At 36.8% G+C, this 22,606-nt stretch overlaps 1 protein-coding gene across 1 annotated transcript in view; it reads left to right on the plus strand.

Annotated features, from left to right (window-relative positions):
• sema5a (sema domain, seven thrombospondin repeats (type 1 and type 1-like), transmembrane domain (TM) and short cytoplasmic domain, (semaphorin) 5A) overlaps positions 1 to 22,606 on the plus strand; it is a 238,508-nt gene that overhangs the window by 72,454 nt on the left and 143,448 nt on the right. Inside the window, exon 3 of the mRNA XM_036558268.1 lies at positions 9,970 to 10,069. Within this exon, the coding sequence (XP_036414161.1) occupies positions 9,970 to 10,069 (100 nt within the window). The remainder of the gene's footprint in view (positions 1 to 9,969; positions 10,070 to 22,606) is intronic.

Consider the following 22,606-nt stretch of genomic DNA (forward strand, 5'->3'; position numbering starts at 1 on the left):
GACTGATTCACCAAATCAGTGTACAAGAAAGTGAAACAGAAGGTGGTTTATTGGGAGGTTGAAAAAGAGACTGACTTTTGTCAGTGATGTCAAAAATACAAGTTGCTAAGTTAACTAACTAGAGGAGTAATTTTGAGTTGTTTCGTGTACCTGTCAAGTTGCACAGAAGTTGCAAGCGAGTGGTTGCATGGTTGCATGTAAGTTGCACAGTGCAAAACCAGCCTAAAATGTTTTTTTTATGTGCTGTCTTTTTATTTATTTTATGCATAAAATGTTAAGTAGTGAAAAGGTACAAAAATGCCCCTTTCCACTGGGAATTAAAACTCATTTGAAGACCTTAAACCATGTTTGGAGGGTACGTTTACATTGATTGTACTTTGAGGAACTAAAATTGGGCCATGCCTGCACAGTATATTTGTGTCTACATCACAAATATGGCCATTTTATTTACTATCCAAAACCACCAGCGAACCTGTACATGTTTTCTCAGTTTTTATATGTAATGTTGATGACGGTAAAATAGTAGGAAATCTGAAAAATGTGTTTTCTATGGTGACTATTTTGTGTCACAATGTCCTGCACATGTAACCATTTCATGTAATGACTTGCTGAACTTTTATAGGTGGGTGTCTGTTTCCTATCATTTAATTAGCAGACATTTTGATAAATTGATGGAATTCCTCTTTAAATCTCTGCTGTTTTCATGGCTAGTCTGTGCAGTTTCAGCAATACTGTTAACTTGCATCAGGGAGTCACCTTGTACTGCTTTTGACAGGACTACCTGCAAAAAATAAAAACAGCAGTGATTTTTGATTGACACTGGAGTCTCTCGATGTTTCGTGGTGGTGGTATTAATATCCAGCCTTTTTTTTTTAGGTGTGTGTGGAGAAGAATAAAAAGAAAGACTCTTCTTTTGTTGTAGATGACAAGGTTAGAAACCAGATGGTCCCTTCCTTCTTCACTCCACACACCCTCTGACCTTCAGGACGAGCCTGCTCGGACTTGTCTCTCAAAGTCATATCTCTGCAAAGCTTGAACTGAAGAATTAACTCTGAGAAAAGCCTTCACTGCATTTCATGGCCGAACTGTTTTACTTTAAATGGGAACTTAAAGTGATAGCTCAGCAAAAAAAAATCAAACCAACTCCAAATCTAGTCAATCAGCCAAGACATGTTTGTCTGTTTGTCTGTTTGACTTTTTTCAGAGCCTTGAGGTTCATGTAGCTGCCAGTAATGGAATGAGTAATGGAATAAAATGAATTTCTAATACTCAATCAATTAGCATGGTGCTAGCTGCATGCCTAAATCATCGCAAACGTGTCTCAAACTGTGTGGAGTTGTTCAATAAAATCTAATAGACTGTTTTCTATAAACACAGATAAAAGCATGTTAGTTAGCTAAAAACAGTAGCGTCTATGTAGTGAAGTCTGAATTATGTCTGTCCTTTTGTCCATGTTTATACATAACAGTACATCATACAGTGTCAGCGTTTTTTTTACCTTCTCTTTTATGCAAATTATTAAAAATGCTCATAAAAACCTGTAACTACTGCTCCGTTTAAGGTGAAATGGAAAATTCAACAAAAATCTGCCCAGTAAGGAGCTAAATTAAGTGAAAATTCTTAGCATGTTTTTTTGCTAGGCCCATGGCACAGGGTTAGAGAAAAAATATTGACAATTATTTTTCCATTTTTTTACTATTTTGCTCAGTAAAAATGCATAAAAACATAAAGGGGCATCCCAGGATAATAAGCTGGTTTATCTACTTAGGCATCTAAAATGGTTTCTTTTCAACACTGTACGGCGAAAAACATGTAAACATCCCTCCTAATTATTGAGTTCAGGTGTTTCAGTCACACCCACTGCTGACAGATGGATGAAATCAAGCACATAGCCATACAGGCTCCATAGCCAGTCAACAGTTTGGGGAAGGCCCTTTCCTGTTCCAGCATGACTGTGCCCCTGTGCAGCTTACAGACCCACAGAAACATGGCTTGATTAGTTTGATGTAGAGGAACTCCAGTGGCCTGCACAGAGCACTGACCTCAACCCTACTGAACAACTTTAGGATGAGTTGGAACATATACCATAGGCCAGGCTTTCTAGGCCAACGTCCGTGTCTGACCTTACAAATGCTCTTTGGGCTGAATGGTCACCGTTTCCCACAGACACACTCCAAACTGTCGTGAAAAGCCTTTCCAGAAGAGTGGAAGCTGTTATAGCTACAAAGGGGGGCCAGCTCCACATGAATGCCCATGGTTTTGGAATGGGATGTCCAACAAGCTCATATAGGTGTCCACACATTTTTGGCCATGTAGTGTATATGCCGTTATATATATTGAACAAAAGTGGACATTTTCTGTGGTAAAGTGGGTTTCATTTTAAGATTTCTGAGATTAAAAGTGCTATCATTTCACCCAAAAAAGTGCCATGATACAGCCTTTTGTATCAATCACCTGACATTAGAGTTCACAAAAGCAGCCTTTATGACAGAAAGCTATAGGAATAAGTTTTTGTAAAAGTTTATGTAGGTTTATGTCAGTTGTTGCGACGAGCTTATGTAGGTTCCCTGTAGTCTTATGAACAATGCATTGCCTCCACTAAAGTCGACTGAAGTCCATTGTGTTTTTACAAGAATGATCACTGCCACGGCAAAAGTGTTGGTATTTCGGTGTCAGACTTGTTTGTTGAAAGCTAATAAAGAAGGCAGACTGCTGCCGTTGTCAGTGATGACTGCTCTGTTCATTATAAAGACGTGTAGTGAACCGAAGAGGAAGCAAATTGCCATATCAGATTCACTGCAGCTATCAGTAACATTGGCATCTGCGAAAGCCCGGCGCTTTAATTGGCCCTTTGGGTAAAGCTTTTATGGCTTCTTTAAATACACTGCGGCTACATGTAATCCTAAGTGTTTGTCATAGTCTATTTGCGTCGACATGTATTTTATACCCAGCGCACACCAACTGAACCAGAATATGGAGTGTGCTTGTGTTTTGACTGCCGGTCTTCAAGACAATATGTAGTGTTTTAGCCTTTTTAGACTAATAAACAAGCTATTAGGTCAGTTTTTTTTTTTTTTCAACGAAAAAAGTACTTACTCTGTCTAAATTCCCTTTAACATTGTTCTTTTATTGTACGCTTGTTTATGGCTTTGGAGTGGCTGATTTATTGGCCTGCCTCAAGCACTCCTCCCTCTGTAATTTTTTTTAAAGTGGATTTACACTCAGATAAAAGAGCAAACACGCAAGGCAAGAAATGTAAAGTTTCTGCTTCGCCTCAGCTGAAGCACACCAGATATTTCATCCCACTCTAAAACTGAGTAAGTACAGGCCACTGATGTCCAGGTAAGAGCATTCGATATCCAGCAAATCTCAAGGGTAACTAACCGTGGGCAGGCATTAGTAAAGTTTTCGACATGCTGGAAGCTCACACTGTTTAAATTTTCTCCATATTGAGCCTGGCCCATGCAAAGCAAATGTCTAACCCTTATGAAATAGATCTATAGTAGTACTACAGACATTTCAGGATTCTTGTAATAAATGAAGACAATTACTGTGGCCTCTTTGCTCAGGCACTGTTTTCCATTTAGTTTGCAAATTTTCTATAAGATTCTAAGGGCTTTGTGATGGCCATTCCAATACTTTCACCCCCCCCCCACCCCCAATTTAGTTGTGTCCAGTTCCACCCATTAGCCAGGTCTCTCCCAATCACACAACATTACCAGCACTAGGAAGGTGAAGGCTGGCACATGCTTCCTTCGAGACATATAGAGACAGCCACCACACCTATTCAAACTGCTGCTGTTGTAACATTATTGGACAGTTCAACATGCTTGGGAGAGAACGCTAACTGCCAGTTCTGTTACGTCAGCCTGTGGTGGCTAGCATGGTGCTTAGTGATTGGGTAGAGGGTGAGGCCAGTTGTGCTCTCTGGGACTCCTGGCCCCAAATGGCTTTTGCATCACTGGGAAGTTACAGTGTCCTGATGATAGGGCCAATGGTTGGATGGCGCACCACTTGGGAACCCCACTTTGTTGTCTTTGAGCCAACTTTGAAGGAGTGCTTAGGTTCACTGTCCTGTTGGAAGACCCGGCTATGGCTAAGTTTTAATTTTCTAGTTCATGTCTCCAGGTTTTGCTTCAGTATTTCTAGATAATCCTCCTTCCTCATGATGCTATCTATTTTCTGAAGTGTACCAGTTGCTTTTCCAGTAAAACACCCCTCACAACATGATGCTGCCACCACCATGCTTCACAGTTGGGATGGTGTCCTTTGGATTAAAAGCCTCAACCGTTTATCCTCTGTACATTTCACTGATCACTATGGCCAAATAGTTACATTTTTGTTTCATTTGACCAGAGAACACTCCAAAATGCTAGGTTCTTTGTCCTGGTGATCAGATGCCAAATTCAATCTGACTTTTTTATTTTGGTCTTGGAGTAAGAGCTATGGCGATGTAGGATCTTAATGGCAGATGTGGATGATTTGGTACCTCATGCCTCCAACTCCTTCAACAGTTCCTTTGTTATTGTCGTGGGGTTCAGTTGAAGCTTTCAGACCAAAATTTGTTCAGCCCTGGTAGTTCATTTAAACCTCCTTCCTGAATGATGCACTGTCTGTGTGGTCCCAAGATATTTATATTTGCATACAGTTGTTTTTACGGATGCTCAAGGTACCTTCCATTGTTTAGAAATTGCTTTTACCAAAAAGATCACTTTGAAGTCTTGGAAGTTGCAGGTATTGCTGGCAATAACAAAATCATGCTAAGTCATTTTATAGTAATTATTATTGACTCGTAGCTCATTGAAGCAAGTGGAGTCAAGAGTAAACTTTCAATACATGCCACATTTGTGTTTGTAAGTAGAAGAGGAGATTTTTTATTATTTGAATTTGATAAATGTATTGTCTTATTTTCCTGAAAGAGAAAGCATTGTTTAAATTTTTTAGCATTTTTTGCCATTTTTTCATGTCAAAACAAACCAAAAGAAGTCAGAATTGCAGATTCAAACCTGTTGATATAGAATGTATGTTGAATGTAAATGTAATTTACTGTATAAGCAACTGTGTAATTAATATATGATTATTAAAAAATTAGATGTGAGTAGTATAAATAAACAAATGTAATACACCCCTAAGGGTTCATGTTCTACAAAACTTTTTTGGCAACAACAACTGATCTGTTTCTTTTCCACATGTTTTAATCTTAGTTAAGCCACCCCCCGTACTCTATAATGTGACTTCAGGTTCTGCGGTTCTCAGCTTGGTGGAAAAATTTGAAATATGAAAGAGCTACAGTATCAGGTGCTTTGCTATTAGCATGCATTTATAGTGCTGGCCGCTGTATTATTGTCCATCTGCCTGAAAATGAGGTGTGAAGAGCCAGACACATGGCCATGTGAGATGCAGTCTTTTCCAGACTGGCTTTATAACACTGTGTCTGGCAGATTCAGCTTGGCTGGAGCATGCTGAATGGACACGAGTGTCCTTACTAGCACCAAAAACCCTTGAAATTATCCAGCACTAATTCAACCTGTTATTAATGCATATAGATAGAGCTGAATTATAAAGATGCATAAAGGAAGCCAGTGACAGTCATTGCACTTGGTGTAATTATCTGTTTGTCAGAAAAAAAAACATGGAATTTTACAGTTATTTTATGAACTTCTTAGTTATTTAAGTTATAAAATTATGAAGATCTATCAGTTGCGGATTGTTATATAGCATTGCAATGTTTGATACAGAAACCTTGTAATTCAGCTTCATAAGTAGCCTTTCATTGTCCGATTAGCCACTAGCATAATGCTAATTTCCGCTAGCATCCCTATAGAAGTTTGTAGTGTTGTTAGCACCATGCTAATGGTGTTGTATAATCACATTTGATGCCGGTTCCAGCTTAAACACAGACATAAGCTTGTAACAGGCATACAAGTAACATATTCTTTACTCTAGATGCAGTTTTAGCATGACTGTTCTGGCAAAGTCTGAATTTGGAGCCTGTTTCTTAATACTACTGAAGCAGCCTGTTAGCCTATTAGCTACCTGCCAGCCTCATCTAGTGAGGGCAGAATATGGTTGAGTTACAGAGAATATAAAGTGTTAAAAGAGCCTGCAACATCGACCAGTGTTATCCAACCGGCAGATCTTCATTTGGTTACATTTTATAACTAGAGATTTCAGCAATAACAACAGGCTTGGACAAAAGTGTGCACAATATTTAGGTTACAAGATGTCTGTTACTCCTATTTTTAACTAAACATTGAACTTTTGTCCATGTTCAAAGATTACAGTATGTTACATAAGCAAGTCCATTAGGAATTACTCAGTGGGGAACCCTAACAGCCTCCTAAACCTTCAGAGAAGGCCTAATAACTTCTTGAAATCCCTAAAATTTTTCAGTTTTTTTCTGTAGGTAGATACAACCTAGTGAGCTCTCCCATTGGTTAGGACTTCAGGAGCTGCACAGAAGACCTTAGGATGTTAGATTAACCTGCAACATCATTAGAGAATGACAGAGGATCACATTTTTATTTACAGTGGGACCAATTTCATGAGAAACACATCACTCTAAGCCTTCTGGAAGTTCTAGAAATGTCACTAACTGTGAATATGAGTCTAACCAGGTTTCATTTAGTTGTTAGGAATTGAAAACAGTGGCGGCAGCTCCATGCCAGGACACTTTACTAAAAGAGTCACTGTAATTCTGATACATTCAAGCTCTAATATATGTTAATGTCTGTTACAGAAATGTCTTTAAGTTTCAAACACCTGTGTTTAATATAGAACAACCAAAAAATATTCACGTACAACAGCGATAGCTAATAGAAATTTATGACTCGGACTGAAGGCCTAGCTCTGATAGCCTTGAGTTGCCACTGAGATTGTTTACAAGTTGACACATTTAGAGGAATGCGATGATTTAAGCATTCAGTTTGCATAATAATGCTAATGGGTAGCATATATATTTCCATTACTTGTTAGCTGCATTAGCTTTGTGGCTACAGTGCAAAGGAAGCAAATTTCAGACACCAAACATGTCTTTGCTTAACAAATATATTTGAACTAAATGGGGGAGACTTGTTGTACATTGGATTTTTCGTCACATTACTCCTTTAATGCCTTCCCTGTGCCAAGTCCCTTGCTTACTAACCTGAATGCCCCCTTTTAGCTGACATTAATAACTCACAGCCAAACTTCACTCTTTTTGGAGCTGGAACGTTTTATAAAAGTCTAAGAGGAATCATCAGGGCTGAGTCATTTACTCGAAAGACAGATTGTAAATCCAGATTCAATGGATCCATATTCACTTAAAAGTTGCGCTCACACTGAACTGAAGCCTGTCCCACAGGGAAATGAGAGATTTACAGCAAAAAAGTGAAGTCACTGCTGTTGCGGATCTTCTGGGAGATCTGCTCAAGTTTGGATGCTTCAGATGCTTTTACTTTGAGTGATGAACAACCCCCGGAGGAATATCACCAATAAATAAAGTCACTTCTTACTCCTCACTTCCAGAATGCACTGCTGTGAACAGAAGAGAGATCTCTTAATTACTTAAGAGAAAATAGAAATAATTATCTCTCCTCTTTTTTGTTTTTATTCTTTTTATTCGCTGAAAACTATTATACTATTATTAGCTCTGCTTTTCTTTTCATTGTTCTTCTATTTGTTGTATTTTTACTATTTGATAGTTGAGAGATTGTTGTGAAAAGTAAACTTTTTCATAGTTAGTGACTTTGAATAACATCTGGCTGCACATTTTAATAACAATATTGTCTGAACTGTTTTCTTTCTCACACCATATGAATGTCCACATGTCAAGCTTGCAGTATCTTTCATTCATCATGGTGAATAAAATAGGTTATTGGCTTAGGAAAGATTTCCAATTATGCATAAAAGGCAACTGCCCTCCATAAATCTGCAAGAGAATTTGTCTGTTGAATAATAAAATGACAGTTAGACAAAAAAAAAATCATGATTGGTGTCTGAAGGTGCAAGTAATATTATTAATTTATATAGAGTATAGTGTACATTATAGTGTATAGTAAGCACTTAACAATGATTAATTAATTAGTAAAGAAACATTTATGCACCACAAAACAGCAGGGTAGTTAATACCTACTTGATCATTTTAACAAAACAATTTCTAAATACTGATTATGAGAGAGTTTTTATGCAACTAAGTAAAAACATTTCAAGTTATACTTTTTGAGTGTCTAATAACTAAATCATTATTAACAAACTGTAACTCCAGAGCAGTTTGTGGGCATTTGTATCCATATTGGTTAGTAAACTGGACTACCAACCACCAATTGGAGCTTTCTATGAGCTACCATGTTTCCTATCACTGAATAAAAGAAGCTCCATGCTGCCTTTATTGTTGGATGCACTGTGATAGTTTCTGAGGGCGGAGTGCAGTTCACATCACTATGGAAACACATATGATTGATCTGTTATATTAAAGCAACAATACAAGGCCACTGAAGTGTGAAGTATATTCATTTCTTGCTCAAAATGGTACTTTGCATAATAAAAAAATGTTCTTTACATGTCAAAATGAATGGAACAGTAGTGTTGAGAAATCATGTTGTTAAGAAGAAAGTAGATTTAAAGGTAGAAGTGGAGCATTTTCCTCTCATCATTAAAGAGTTAATCAAATAACAGCAGAAATATGATTTACAGCCTTCATCTATGTATCACCAGACTCGTTTTACTCAACTCTGCACCCGGTCCAACTCAATCTGGGCAGCTGGGACTCACTGAGAGTGATATAAATGAAGCGACACACAATGGCAATCAAATGTAATCAGTTTTTCCCTTCTCCCTAACCTTCTTCTCTATTAATTTGCCCTTATTGATCTCTCTTTCATTGTGCCACCTCCTTCTGTGGCTTTCCTGAGTGTTATTACTGATGCATGACTTTAAACTAGAGGCACAAGAAGAAAAAAAATCATTCAATGGTGAGAAGAACAAATTCAACAAGACAAAGACAAGTTATATAAGAGAGTATAAGAGAGTACAGGCCAGAGTTAGTCAAAGTTCTGACTGTTTTGTTGATTTCTGCTTTATTATTATATATATATATATATATTTTTTTTTCATATGGAATTATGTAGTAAGCAAGAAAGTGTTAAACAAACCAGAATATGTTTTATACTTATGTTTTTATACTAGATTCTTCAAAGTAGCCACCTTTTGCTTTGATGACTGCACACTCTTGGCATATGTATGTATATAGATAGAGGAGTAAATCAAGCTCCACTCTTACTTCAGATCTGAAAACATCCTCAGGTGTTTCTGTCCATCCTTCCACTGTGAGAAGACAACTCAACACTATGAGTCTGAAAGAATGTGTGGCTGTCAAAAAGCTCTTACTGAGGAAAGGAAATAGACACATCCACCAAAGAAGCTGCTGGTGGTCTCAGAATAATGGACTGACCACCCCAGAGTCCAGACCTTAACATCACTGAATATGTTAGGGATTATTTATATTGTGAGATGCAGAAAATGCAAAACCAACTTCTAAGACTGAACTTTGAAGTTATGGAAAAATATCCCTGCAGATTTCCTTGGAGTGTCCTATTCTATTGGTCAGTGCTTTTCTATGGAGGTTACTCAAGCTATGTATGCAACTGAGTGCCTTCAATGGGTGCACCTTAAAGTAGCTTAATTCAGTAGTTGGAAGGGCTGTCCAGATACCTTTGGACATGTCAGATGTTAGTTTCAGACTGTTAATGTAGTTTAAAAAAGATGCAAAAAAGCTGTATAACTGTGAAATTAGCATAACCAGAATGTCAAGCTGATCAGCTATCACATTGCACAGCAGCAGGTAGACAGCAGCGATGATGTGTTTATGCCTTTTAGGCTTCAGACTGAGGCTTTGATGCGAAGGTCAGAGGTTAATACACCATAGGGCATAGAGGCACACATGGACCCCCTCACATCATGGTCTGACATGTCTCATCTCTTCTGTTGCAGATATTGAGCCGTGGATCCGCCGTTTCAGAGCAGAGGGCACGGTGGATTATTCGCAGCTGACCTTTGACCCTGGGCAGAACGAGCTGATTGTGGGTGCAAGGTAATGGACTCTGACTGACCTACTGTGTGAAATTCAATTAAGGGTCATTGCGGTTCTGTTTTTGTCTGAGAATTAGCTTCTGTTTAATGTGTGTATATATAGATACATAGAGATGGTATTGATCAATATTATTTATCAGTATGAGGCTGAGATCAGTGGAAAATACTGGATATCATATCATATTTTAACGCTGGGTTGACGAAACAGACACTCGCGAATAAAAGATAAACCATAGGGTTTATTAAAAAGAGGATTAGCTGAAATAACAGGGTCAACACCAGACCAGGTTAGAAACCAGATTAACAAAACACAATACATGGGCAAAGGCGAAGACAGAATCAAATAAACAAGCAAGGGTTGTAACCAAAGAGCAAATACACGGGTAGACTTAGACAAAGGGACAAATCTGAGAATCAGCAACAAAAAACAGAACAAGGTCATAAAAAGGCTAGCAAATAAGAGAAGGGCTCTGTATGCGCTGATGGAACAGAGACAATACTTCACAAAGAAAGAATGCAAACAGATAGGTTTATATACATCAGTGTTTATAATCAGTACTCAGGTGACTGAGATCTTCTGGTTGGCGTGTGATTGGTTGGTGAAGTCACAAACTGAGGGATTCTGGGAAGTGGAGTCCGCAATGGAATGAGAGTCTAACTGAGAACCGGGAAACGTGACACGTATATACATATTGGGAGAAATAAGACAAAACAAAAAACATTAAATGTGGCCTGCACAAAAGTTACATCACATTTAGTATTTTTCAATATGTTAAACTCAAATAAGTGAAATAAATAGAAATGTTGCACAAAAAAATGGAAAGAAATGGCATATTTACATGTGTTCCCCTTAGAGGATGTGTTAACTTATTTTCAAAAGTCAACTTTGGTACATATAACATTTTTTGAAAAGAATAACAGTTGATGTTAATGGAAAACACATTTATATATCTGTAATAACAGTCTCATTAATCATAATATGTCATTAAATATATATAGGGTTTCAATGCAATATATATATATCTCGCTGCTTTCAAAAGAAAACCTCATATCTCCATTTTTGTCATTTTTCTGTTTTTAACATAAGTGGAAAATGCCTGTTGGTCTCTACATTGTATGTAAATTTCATAACAAATGGGAAATGGAAAAAAAAACAAATGACTTGGAAAAAATTCTGGTTCCATTGACTTACATTAAAAGTAAAGTAGGTTTTTTCCTTCCCTTGTAACCATTTTGGAGATATGAAGTTTCCGTCTGACAAAAGCTATATATATATAATACACATACATATATATGTGTATATATATATATATATATATATATATATATATAATACACACATATATATATATATATATATAATACACATATATATATATATATATATATATATATATATATATATATATATATATACACATATGCCAAGGGCGGAATTTGCTTATTTTGATCAGCTTGTTTAATTAGACACTCTGAAATACTGACTGCTCTTCCTACTGTGCAAATGTCATAATGGTACAGTTACCTACAGCTTGTGCAATAATGGCACATAATAAAGGTCTCTCTTTGCTGTCGCTGTGCAGAGTGGGATATATCCTGTCACTCGGGAAACGCTCTGACACATCCATTAATTGGAAATGAGACCAAAAATGTAAGAGCACTATTAGTATGCCTGTGTCCATCCTTAATTAAGCAGTGTGATGATTTCCACATAGTCTTCTGTATTGTTCCGTCCTCATTTTTCTCACCGAAAAAAGAGAAGGAAATCTGTTGGCAGCTGGGAAAGTCTCCAAGCAATTATTTAGTGACAACTGCAGGTTTGAGATGAAGGACTGTTAGCAGTCCATTCACCCATGGAGCCAGGGCCAGAAGAATAATTACTTTTTTCTCTGGCAAATAGAAGTCGTCTTTCATTTTAGTATAAAATTCAACATATTAGGGTTGGGTCTCTCCTTCAGGTTACAATGAACAAGTACAAAAATGATGCTTAAGATGTAAAAATTGCTGTTTTCACTACCTACAACATATGAGTGATTTCTGACTCATAGCTCACTGAATCTGGTGGAGAAATCTTGTGGAAAGGTTCCAAGCTTTCAATCTATACCACATTTGTGTTTGTAAATAGGAAATGAGATATTTTGTTTTGACATGAATTTGATGAAACGTTATTGTTGTGTTGCAGAAAGAAAACCAATCTTGTGAATGTTTGCTATTTTTGTCAGTTTTTGACATTGAAACCAAAAGGGAAAAAGTGAAAAATGCAGACGTGTCCACATAGAATGTAAATTTAAATGTAGGAGGCAGGTTTAGTAAGAAAGACACTAATTACCTATGGTATACAGGTAATTTGTGCAGGTGGGAGTGGTCATTGTAGCTGGTTTTCTACTAAGAACTTTCATACAAATGAGCACAAGTGCAACTTAGTAGTTTATCACATGACCAGTGAAATGTAAACCCTGTTTCGCTCACATCCTTCTTCTTATGGAAGCCCATTTTTGCCAAGTAGGAGGAAAAAGAATAAATATTAATGTTTGTTTATAAGTTGTTTCTTTTGTGTTTCTGGCAGCAGAATGTCTATATCTTGTCTTATGTCTTATTATTTCAAAGGTTTGACTTTATATCGTAAAGTTTTGACTTGCTTATGTTGAAATACTGATTTATGTTCTCGAGATTTTGACTTATGTCAAATACATTTATTCTTAGTGTAATCATTTTTATGTAATAAGGCATTATGTTAAGAAAATAAGTAATTATATAAGTCATGACATACTAAAGTGAAGTATCTAGAAAATAAGAAAATTAGCCTTTGGATAGGATTAAATTTACATAGGATCCTGGGGTGATTTCCTCTTTTACTGTGATTTTATTGCCATTTGGATCAGCCATGTAGGTGTTTTTCTCGCTCCTTCCCTGATAAAATGACAGGCTGAATTACCTACTGTTCTTCATCAAACTCAGTGGTGATAATTTGAGTCACCTTTGGATACACATCTCTGATTTTCCAGGCAGATGTTGCCTCACATTGGAAAAAAAGTGTTCTTGTTTTTGTCTGCTACTTGCTGTATTTAGTCTGCTAGCAAGAGTATCCATAATAAACACTTCCCGATTCATGAAGACTCTCCCAGCCATGTACTTGGTCTGGGGATGGTGGACATTCATCTCCATGCTCTCTACACTTGGAGAGCTTTAGCAAGAAGAGAAACAAAGAGTTAATGAGAAAAGTGAGAGCCTGCAAGCTGATTAAAGTGGTGACTAAATGGCAGCTGCAGTAATAAAGCATTTTACAGTACTTTATATTCACAATATCATCAACTTTTAGTTTTCTTAGATCATATGACCACATTCATAGAAAATGCAACCCACTAGAAACTTACTCGATCTGTGGTCATTTTATTGCTGTCCAGATGTGAGAGTTTTATCACTGAGGAGACATCCCCCTGATAAACTAAAGCAGTGTGAACAGATCTATTATTTCACAATTTCAAAAGGTCAAACATAAGCCAATATTTGACTGCTGCCAGAAACAGAGGAAACTTTTTTTCAAAAACGGCCCTCTGTGTTGCTGGGCCGGCGTCAAGCTCTAATTGGGCCTGAAGATTTGGGTCCAAACCCAAAGAACAGCCAGAGAACTTTCTTTCCAATTATGAACTCGACCCAACCCAAACCATATACATTTTTAAGTCTGAAACTGACCCAGGTACAACAAAATTTCCTCCAAAACTGATCTGAATAGGCCCAGGCTGAATAAACCTGATATTTCTGATGATGCCACCAGGTAAATTACCTTTTAGCAAAAATAATAGCCATCATTAGATCATGGATATATAAAATATAAGATGACAGAATTGTCCGCTGCTCAAAATTAGGTTCAAATAACACAACAAATCTATTCATTAAGAAATGCTTTTGAACAACATCCCAAACCTTTTTTGGTCTGTATACATTTTCCATACCGCGCTGTTCTCGCACTCTGTGGTGCTGATTTAGCAAGATGTTAACCTTCACCTGTTTAAAAACTCAATTTCTGCACAGAGAACGTTACATATACGATACACTGAATACATAACATAAAAATACTGTACTAAACTCATGAAACATCCTTTTGGCTACGCTAATATGTACTTTCCTGAATTAATTTGGTGGACTTAAGAGTTGGACCCTAAGAATCCAAACGTGAAATTTGAACGCAAGCCTGGCACATAATTTGGAACTGACTTCTGACATCGGAAGTATTTCTAACTATAAATGCATATCGCTGCTGTTGGAAGAAAACCTTGTATCTCCATTTTTGTTGTTTTTCAGTTTTTGACATAATTTGAAAATACCTGTTGCCCTTTACATTGTTTGTAAATTTCATGAAGAACGGACCAGAAGAAACAGCCCAAAATGACTTGGAAAATTTGGGTTCCATTGACTTACATTAAAAGTTAAATGTTTTTTTCTTTTCTGTAAAGTTACCATTTTGGAGATGCAAGGTTTTGTTCCAACAACAGTGATATGCAATATATATATAATAGTAATAACATGCAACCATGCCTTTAATTTTATTATGGCCGCTAAAATGGGCTACGGTGCTTTTATAGTAAATCAGAACGATCACATTTTAACCTTTAGTAAGGTTTATAATAGTGCACATGTTAGTAGAGCCACATAATTGTGAAATGTAAATATGTAATTACATTATTATATTTGAATTCAGAAGAAAGTGTTAGCTCTAAACTTCCAAGAGTTTCATCCGTACTGCCCATTGCTATTAGAGTATTTTGATCTGTTTATGAGAGAGAGATGCTGAGCTGTTTACACCCGCTTTGATACAGCGTGCTTACTTTGACTTGGGGCCAGTGCCGTGTCCTTGAAGTCTTTCTTTTTGAGGAAGCACATGGCGCAGTCCGAACTGCAACAGCCATCACACAGCTCAGAGAAACGGCTTTAAAGTCAGGCTGGAAGCGCTTTGGTCTTTTTCCCATCACAACAAGCACTTGTACTTTTCTGAACTGTGATTATTTTTCTAAAACAGGATGGCACACTCGTTCAAAGTTTCCTTACAACTCAGTCTGTCAGCAGAACTCTTTCTAAGAGCTCTTAGCATGATTTGACAATTTCCAGGACTGGATGGCCTTGAAACAAGTGAGAGAAACTAAAGCAAACAGAAAAACTGAAGCTGTGCAACTTTTGCAATTGTGAAGTATTTAAACAAACAATTTTTTCTCAGTGATTGAGATGTAAACAGAATCATTCAGAGTGGTTTAATGTAAAATGGTACATTGTAGATTTCTTTACAGTGGTGGTGATGGGACCCAGAGGTCGCCACATCTACAACACAAATATAGCTATTTTATTTCATATCAGAACCACCAGTGAACCTACATGTGTCTTCTAGTTTTTAAATGTTGATGATGGTAAAATAGTGAAAAAAATAAGTTTTCTTTGGAGACTACTTTGCCTCATAATGCCCTACATGTATCCCTCCACCACGAAATGATTTAAAAGCTGAAGTTTTAGGACGAAAATATGCTCAAAACTAATGTAAAACAATGTCTCAGACCTTAGGCAGCATAATAATAACCATTTCATGTAATTACTATCTATGAGGGAGAATTTAGAGGTGGAAGTCTGGTGCCTATCACCACCACTGTAAACAATTCTGTAAGTCTGTAAGTTCCACTTTGAATGACTTTGTTTGCGTTCTAATTATTGAATTATGTTGAAACTTTGAAAATCATGTGAAATGTCCATGTAAAGAACCTCTGACATATGACATATAACCAGTGTAATGTTTGAGGCACATTTTTTGGTATTTTATTGTTCTCATTTTAGTGGAAACTGTTCATAAATGGACTTTCCTTTTATGGCTTTCCTTTCTTTGCCCATTTATTTCATGTAATAACTTCCTGAGAGGGAGCTTTTGTTTGAATGTTTATATATAGAGAATCTGCATTAGCCTATCACACTGATCCTTGTCATTTTTGGTTGACTTGTTCAAAGCTGCTTTTCACAGCTTCCCTCAGCAATGCTTGGCCACTTTGTCCACTTTGCCATGAATCCCAAAAAATTAGGCACCTTTAGCTGTCAAGAGTAAAAGGGATGCAGATATTGTTGTAAAATATAAAGGAAATCAACCACTGTCATCATCTCTCACTGAATATTTGCAAACCTTCTGAACTCACTTTTTCAACCAGTGCAATTATCTTCTGCTCAATGTGTGTTGATGTTGAATATGTATTGATTGTTCTCAGCATTGATTTCAGTGTTCTGCTTAAATAAATATGAGACCCCTGATATAATACTCAACTTACTAGGTTTCTGCGTCTGATTGGCGACCATCAGGCCAAGATTGCATCTCATTTTATCCAAACTATTCTAATGGAAAAAATACATACATATACATAGAGTGCAAAAGTCAGAGACCACCCTTTCGCTTCTTTCATTTCCAGTCAAAACTGCAATCAAGAAAGTTACTTATTTTTCAGCAAAAACAAAGCAGAAAACACGTTTAACAGAAAAGTACAACTAAATATACTATCACATTTTTCAGTGTTTTATCACTATTCAGTGTATGAGTACTTCTCATGTGATGTTGAGATCTCTCCTAGACTCATAGACCCAATCCCGTTTCTTATTTTTATCCCTACCCCTTGTTTTCGAGTGCCACTTTGCCCTTTGGAACTGTGTTACAGCAGGTAGTGGTTGAAATCTTCCCCTATGAAATGGGACCCTCAAATAAAAAAGAACATTACTTCATTAACGGACTATTAGCGGTGCTCTGTAGGCGACCCTGCCAGTCTGCAGTGAAAGCAGAGGAGGGTAAAGTTCAGCAACGTCACTGCTGGTCTTTAGTTAAAGTTAGGGAATCACACACCTTCAAAGAGGGGGGATGCGATAATTATTTATTATCGCCCACCCCTAATTCTTTGGTCATATGAAGCTGAAGTCAGATATTCGCCAGCTTCTTGTTTGAATTTTCCCGTTCCACCTCAATAAAGCAGCAGTTACATTCTGGCGCTTTAGGCGTCAGTACTGCAGGACTATTTAAGGTGGAACGGGAAAGTTAGGTAGCTAACTATCTAGACATTAGCATACTACTAGCGATTTTTAATGCTTGTTATGAAGAAAACGACCATAATACATTGAAACGACATTAAGCTGTGATAAAACAAAGGTTATCATAATTCTTTAATGGAGAACATGCTCACATTTGTGGGTTTCTTTGGTCACTCGTGCAGCCATCTTACCAGTTTTTCTTTTTTTCGTATGACACTCCATTTGAAGTGCCTCTGAAAAACCTCCGCTTGGAGGGCCATGTAGCCCTAACACATCACCCCACCCCTCCATCTCAACAAAAATCAGGACTGAGGGCTAAGTGGAAGTGGAAGGATGGACAGAAAAACCTGTGGATGTTTTCAGATCTGACGCGAGAGTGGAGCATGATTTTCTCCTCTCTCTCTCTCTCTCTCTCACTCCCATGTTCCTGGAGGACTGTCCAAACACATTTCCAAATAAAGACGCCTCTTTTGTCTGTATAGGGTCTCATTTTGGCTTTAGTAGTAAAATCTATAACTAGAACAAAAAAGAACAAATGCTTCTTAATTTGATGTTTAACAAAGGAGAAATGCAAGCTGGCTTTAGCGCAGTTGAAAAGCCTGACAGCGCTGTCGGCTTTGGCTGGAGATTGAGGATCGATGTTGTTCAGACTGAATAGTGAAGGGGAAGTCTCTGGTCATGTATGGTTGCTGCTCTGTGATCGCTTTAGTTTGACTGCTGGTCCCCCGGGCGGATAGGTTTTCCTGCCCGAGCTTCAGAGCGTGCCACTTGCTCTCAGGCCTAATGGTCTGTGTGGACGGGCTCCAGCCGAGCAGACTCTGATGTTCATCAAGGTCAGGGAACATTGAGGCTGCTCATAAATTCACACAGCGCCTCAGACTCCAGGGCAAAGCGAGCAGACACTGAAACCTAAACGTTATTAATCTGGATTAAAGTTAACAAACAGTGTGGGGTGCATAAATTTGGCTGGCTTTCATAATGAAGGTGGTTTAGGCTCCTTTATGTTGTTTTTCTGTCTCACTGTGAGGTGTTGTTTTGCACTGAGCAGACTTTTTGCGCTTTTTATCATCGGTTTTATAGCGTTGCCGTCGTAACCATGTGCCTCTATACAATAAATTGAAAGGCTGGAGTCAAGGCAGTGTGTATGGAGTCAATACAGCTGAAGGCTGTAGCACCCCAGTGAAAATGTAAAGCGCAGCTACAGCTTTTAAATGGCATAAAAATATAAAAATAGAAATAGATGATGAGGTCTTGATATGGCAGCAAAAAGCATGTTATATGGACTTTGCATTGTTTTTTTAAAGGTGGATTCTGAAAAATATAAAGGTGCCACAGAAGAACCAATCCTGTTTCCCTAAAGAGCCGTCAGGGAATTTTTGTTAAAGTTTAAAGAACCTCCCACGTGATGTAAATGTTCCACATCTATTAAGCAATGGTTGCTTTACTCTAAGCTGCTGAAACTTCTTTTGCTGGCGGAACAAATCGTCCACATTAAAAATGTATTGTCGCTCTCTGAATAAAACCTTGTCATTTTCTTTTGTTTTTTTTTCCAAGCTTTGTTTATCAGGTTTAACCAAGATACACTGTTGGTCACTGACACTGATATATGAAATATAACTCAATAAAGAAAAGCAATACATAAGAAAAGAGAATGGAAAAAAGGTTCCTTTCTTTTTTGTGCATACAAGCTTTACATTGCATGAACTATATAATTAATAGACCAAAAGAAATGCTTAGGAATTACTTGGAATACAATCTCTTTGCATAAAATAATGAAATTTGATACTTTAATGAAAGTTTTTTCCTGCTGTAAAGTTACTATTTCGGAGATACAAAATTGACAGTGATATATGCCAAATGACGTCAAATGATGTTTTTTTGACGTTCAAAGTGAAAATAAGTGAACAGAGAACTTAAATATGGGATTTTTATGCAAGTTTTAGTGCACAGTTTCTGTTTGTTTGTTGTATTTAACATCATAATAAAGCATAAAATATCAAATGTACCATAACTTTTGCACAAGCCAGATTTTATGTTTTATTTTTATTTTCCCCTCAATATGTTAAATTCAGGAAACAAACACTAATTGTGCATTAACATGTGCAGAAGTGTGTTCTCTCTAGAGGATGTGGAACTTATTTTCTCCAAGAAAATCAACAAAACACCATTTGGCAAAAACTTTTGCACATAACTGTATTTGTGTGTATTGTGAGGTACCGAAATGAAAATCCTTGGCCAACACTAAAAGCCAACAATAAATAAAAACAGTTTACATGAAATAAACGTGTTAATCAAACCTGTAATGCAGAAGTTCCTAAGCTGCCTACTGCCCCAGTGACAGTTTCGGACCTTTTTTTTTGAGAGTGTGTTGTAACAAGCTTGACATCTTGTGTCTAATGTTACTCACAGAAACCAAAAATAGTTACATGTGGGTGATATTTTCACTGTTCTGCTGACCGGCTTAGGAGCGCGAAGGGAACAAAATCAATATTTCTCATTTTTATTACCATTATGAATGATTTGTAAAGTGTAGGGTATTGACACTATAGCCCTATTAGTTTTACATGAGGAAGTATGTTTCTCAGTGGATTCAGTCCTGTCCAAATGCAGCATGTCAATCATTTTTATGGACTGCAAGTCTGTAAAAATTCTGGCTCCTTTTACTTTCCATAAAACAGGCTGTAGAAATAACCTCAGGTTATATCATCCTGCGCGAATCGACATGTCTGTAAAATGTCTATCATATTCTGTGGCAAAGGAGTTTCTTATGTTTGGAGTCGTGAAGAAGCATTTACTTGTGTTCTCTGTGGCTAAAATCAAGCTGGTATAAAGTGTTCTACCTCATATGTACAACTCAGAACGTTAAAACATGTAAAATACAGAAAAAAGATTGATTGTTTGCAGTGATGATGACTGTTGGTTGTGCTAATGACTCATTCACTCACAGGGGAATTCCACCGATTTTCAGAAATTCTGCATAATTCAGACGTTCAGAGTAGTTTGGTGTGAAATAGTTCATTGTAGAAAAACTTACTGACTCAGATCTCTTTACAGTGGTGATGATAGGAACCAGGGGTCTTGATATCTACAACACAAATATAGACATTTTATTTACTATCCGAAACCACCAGTGACCCTACACGTGTCTTCTGAGTTTTTATAGGTTGATTATGATAGAATAGTGATAAATATATTTGGGGAGTATTTTGTCCTGTGCCTGGATGAAAACTATAAGTTTTAGGCCTAAAGCTCATCTGAAACCTATGAACACTAACGTCTCAGCATATTCATAACCATTTCATGTAATAACTTTCTGAGGGAGGTTTTAAAAGTGGATGCCTGGTTCCTATCATCACCACTGTGAACAGTGCTGAGTGAGTAAGTTTCCATAGAGCAGAGCTTTTTATGTCAACCCACTCTGAAAGACTTTGTTTACATCTTAACCATTTAATTATACAGAACTTTAAAAAAAAATTAGTGCCACTCCCCTTTAAGGCAACAAGGTTTAGGGTGTCGGCTAAGTGAAATGTTTTGATGTGTTTTCTGCTTGTTTCTGGAGCGAAGGCAGTGCATGAATTAAATAGCCTCTCCCATCTCTGTCATTTACACCGAAATTTCATATGCTGTGTGAAGTGGTCATAAACATTACAGATGTCTTGGACTGTGTTTCTCTTGGTCAAAATCTAAAAGTATTATTTTTTACCATTTCGATGCAAGATACTTATTTAAAACAGCTAATATAAGATTTTATTCCCAACAGTTTTCTATGCTTTTCTTTGCTTCTTCGCTTTACCGTTTTCTTCACTTTGTAAAACTGTCGTATTAAAGCAGTAAAGCACTGGAGGTTGTGTGTTAGAGTGAATAGAACTGTCATGTTCTATTGTTTAAACGTCATTCATTTCACAACCATCCTTTACCCTCTCTTTCTTTTGATTGATGCCTCTTTAATGTGACTCTCTATCTTAGAGAAGCGTGTAGGGGGGGCGGTGGGTGCGAGTCACGCACAGTTTACTCTCCTGGCCCACTGTTCATATAAATTAAACAGACATATAACTTAGAGATTATTGCTGTTCATAAAAGGACATATGTTAGCTTTAAGAAGTGAGTAGCATAACGATGGTCTGTTCTCAGAACCGATAACTCAGTCTTCCTCTACCCCAACCATGTCGTATCTGTCATATAAATACCTCCTATTTCCAAAATGTAGCTTTATAAGAGAAAGAAAATGTGGGAAACTTGCCGAGCCACAGTGGTGGTGATGGGAACCACACGTCCACCTCTAAAAGCTCCCTCACAGAACGTTATTACATAAACGTTTTTACATGAAATTGTTATGAATACACTGCCTGATGTCTGAGACATTGTTTTATGATAGTTTTGAGAAAGTTTTGACCTAAAATATATACTTCGTAAAATCTATTGATGGTGGAGAGTTACATGCAGGGTGTTGTAAAGCAAAAAAAAACAAACTTTTTTGCTTTTTTTTTTTTCATAATTTAACACTATTTTACCATGATTAGCATTACATATAAAAACTCAGAGACATATATAGGTTCACTGGTGGATAGTAAATTACTATATTTGCGTTGTTGACATTGTGACCCCTGGTTCCTATCACCACCAATGTAAAGAAATCTGAGTCAGCAAGTTTCTCTACAATAAACCATTTTACTTTAATTCACTCTGAATGACTGTTTACATTTCAACCACTGATGTCAGCAGTTTTCTTATGAAATTAACAATATTTAAAAAGCATAGGTATATGGGTATATATATGTGCATATATAATTTTTATTTTATTTATTTATTTATTTATTTATTCATTTTAGTATTTTTTTTTAGTTAGTTTGCATGTTCTGTCAGTTTTATTTTCTATTCATCGAGGTATTTTGTCTATTTCCTATTTGTATTTGTACTTATGTTTATTAGCACTGTTTTATTATATTGCTTTGAGTGGAGTAGAGAGACAAGGACGGGTCTTTAGTGAAAAGCGTGTAGGAAACCAAACAAGGAGTTGTCTTCTATTAGTTTATGTCTTCTATTAGTGTTGTCATTGTTGAACATTACAAAATAAAAAACAGAATGTTCAAAACAATATTTAAAAAGCAACTCGTAGGTGGTTATGAGTTATTCACAATATAATATGTTTTATCTTGGAGGAATTTAATATACTTGTACTGAAGTAATGAGCATGTATTCCATTTGTAATACAGTTAAGGAGCATCATTCACAAATAATGTAAAGTAATTGCTTTTTAAATGTTATGCTGTTCTTATTCATGTATTATGAAGTCCCTATTTATATAGCCTTCAAAAACATGGTAATTTTAAAGTCTACAGACATAAGGACTTCTTTATACATGCATAAGCACTGAATTATGTATGTAAAAAGCAATACTTAAATAACTTATGTCAATGTACGAAGTTAAGAACACCAAATATCAGTTTTATGAATATTGGTGCCCTCCAACTAAAGTGAATATTTTCAAGCACATTTT

The sequence above is a fragment of the Colossoma macropomum genome, unplaced genomic scaffold (assembly GCF_904425465.1).
Source record: "Colossoma macropomum unplaced genomic scaffold, Colossoma_macropomum, whole genome shotgun sequence".
Taxonomy (NCBI): domain Eukaryota; kingdom Metazoa; phylum Chordata; class Actinopteri; order Characiformes; family Serrasalmidae; genus Colossoma; species Colossoma macropomum.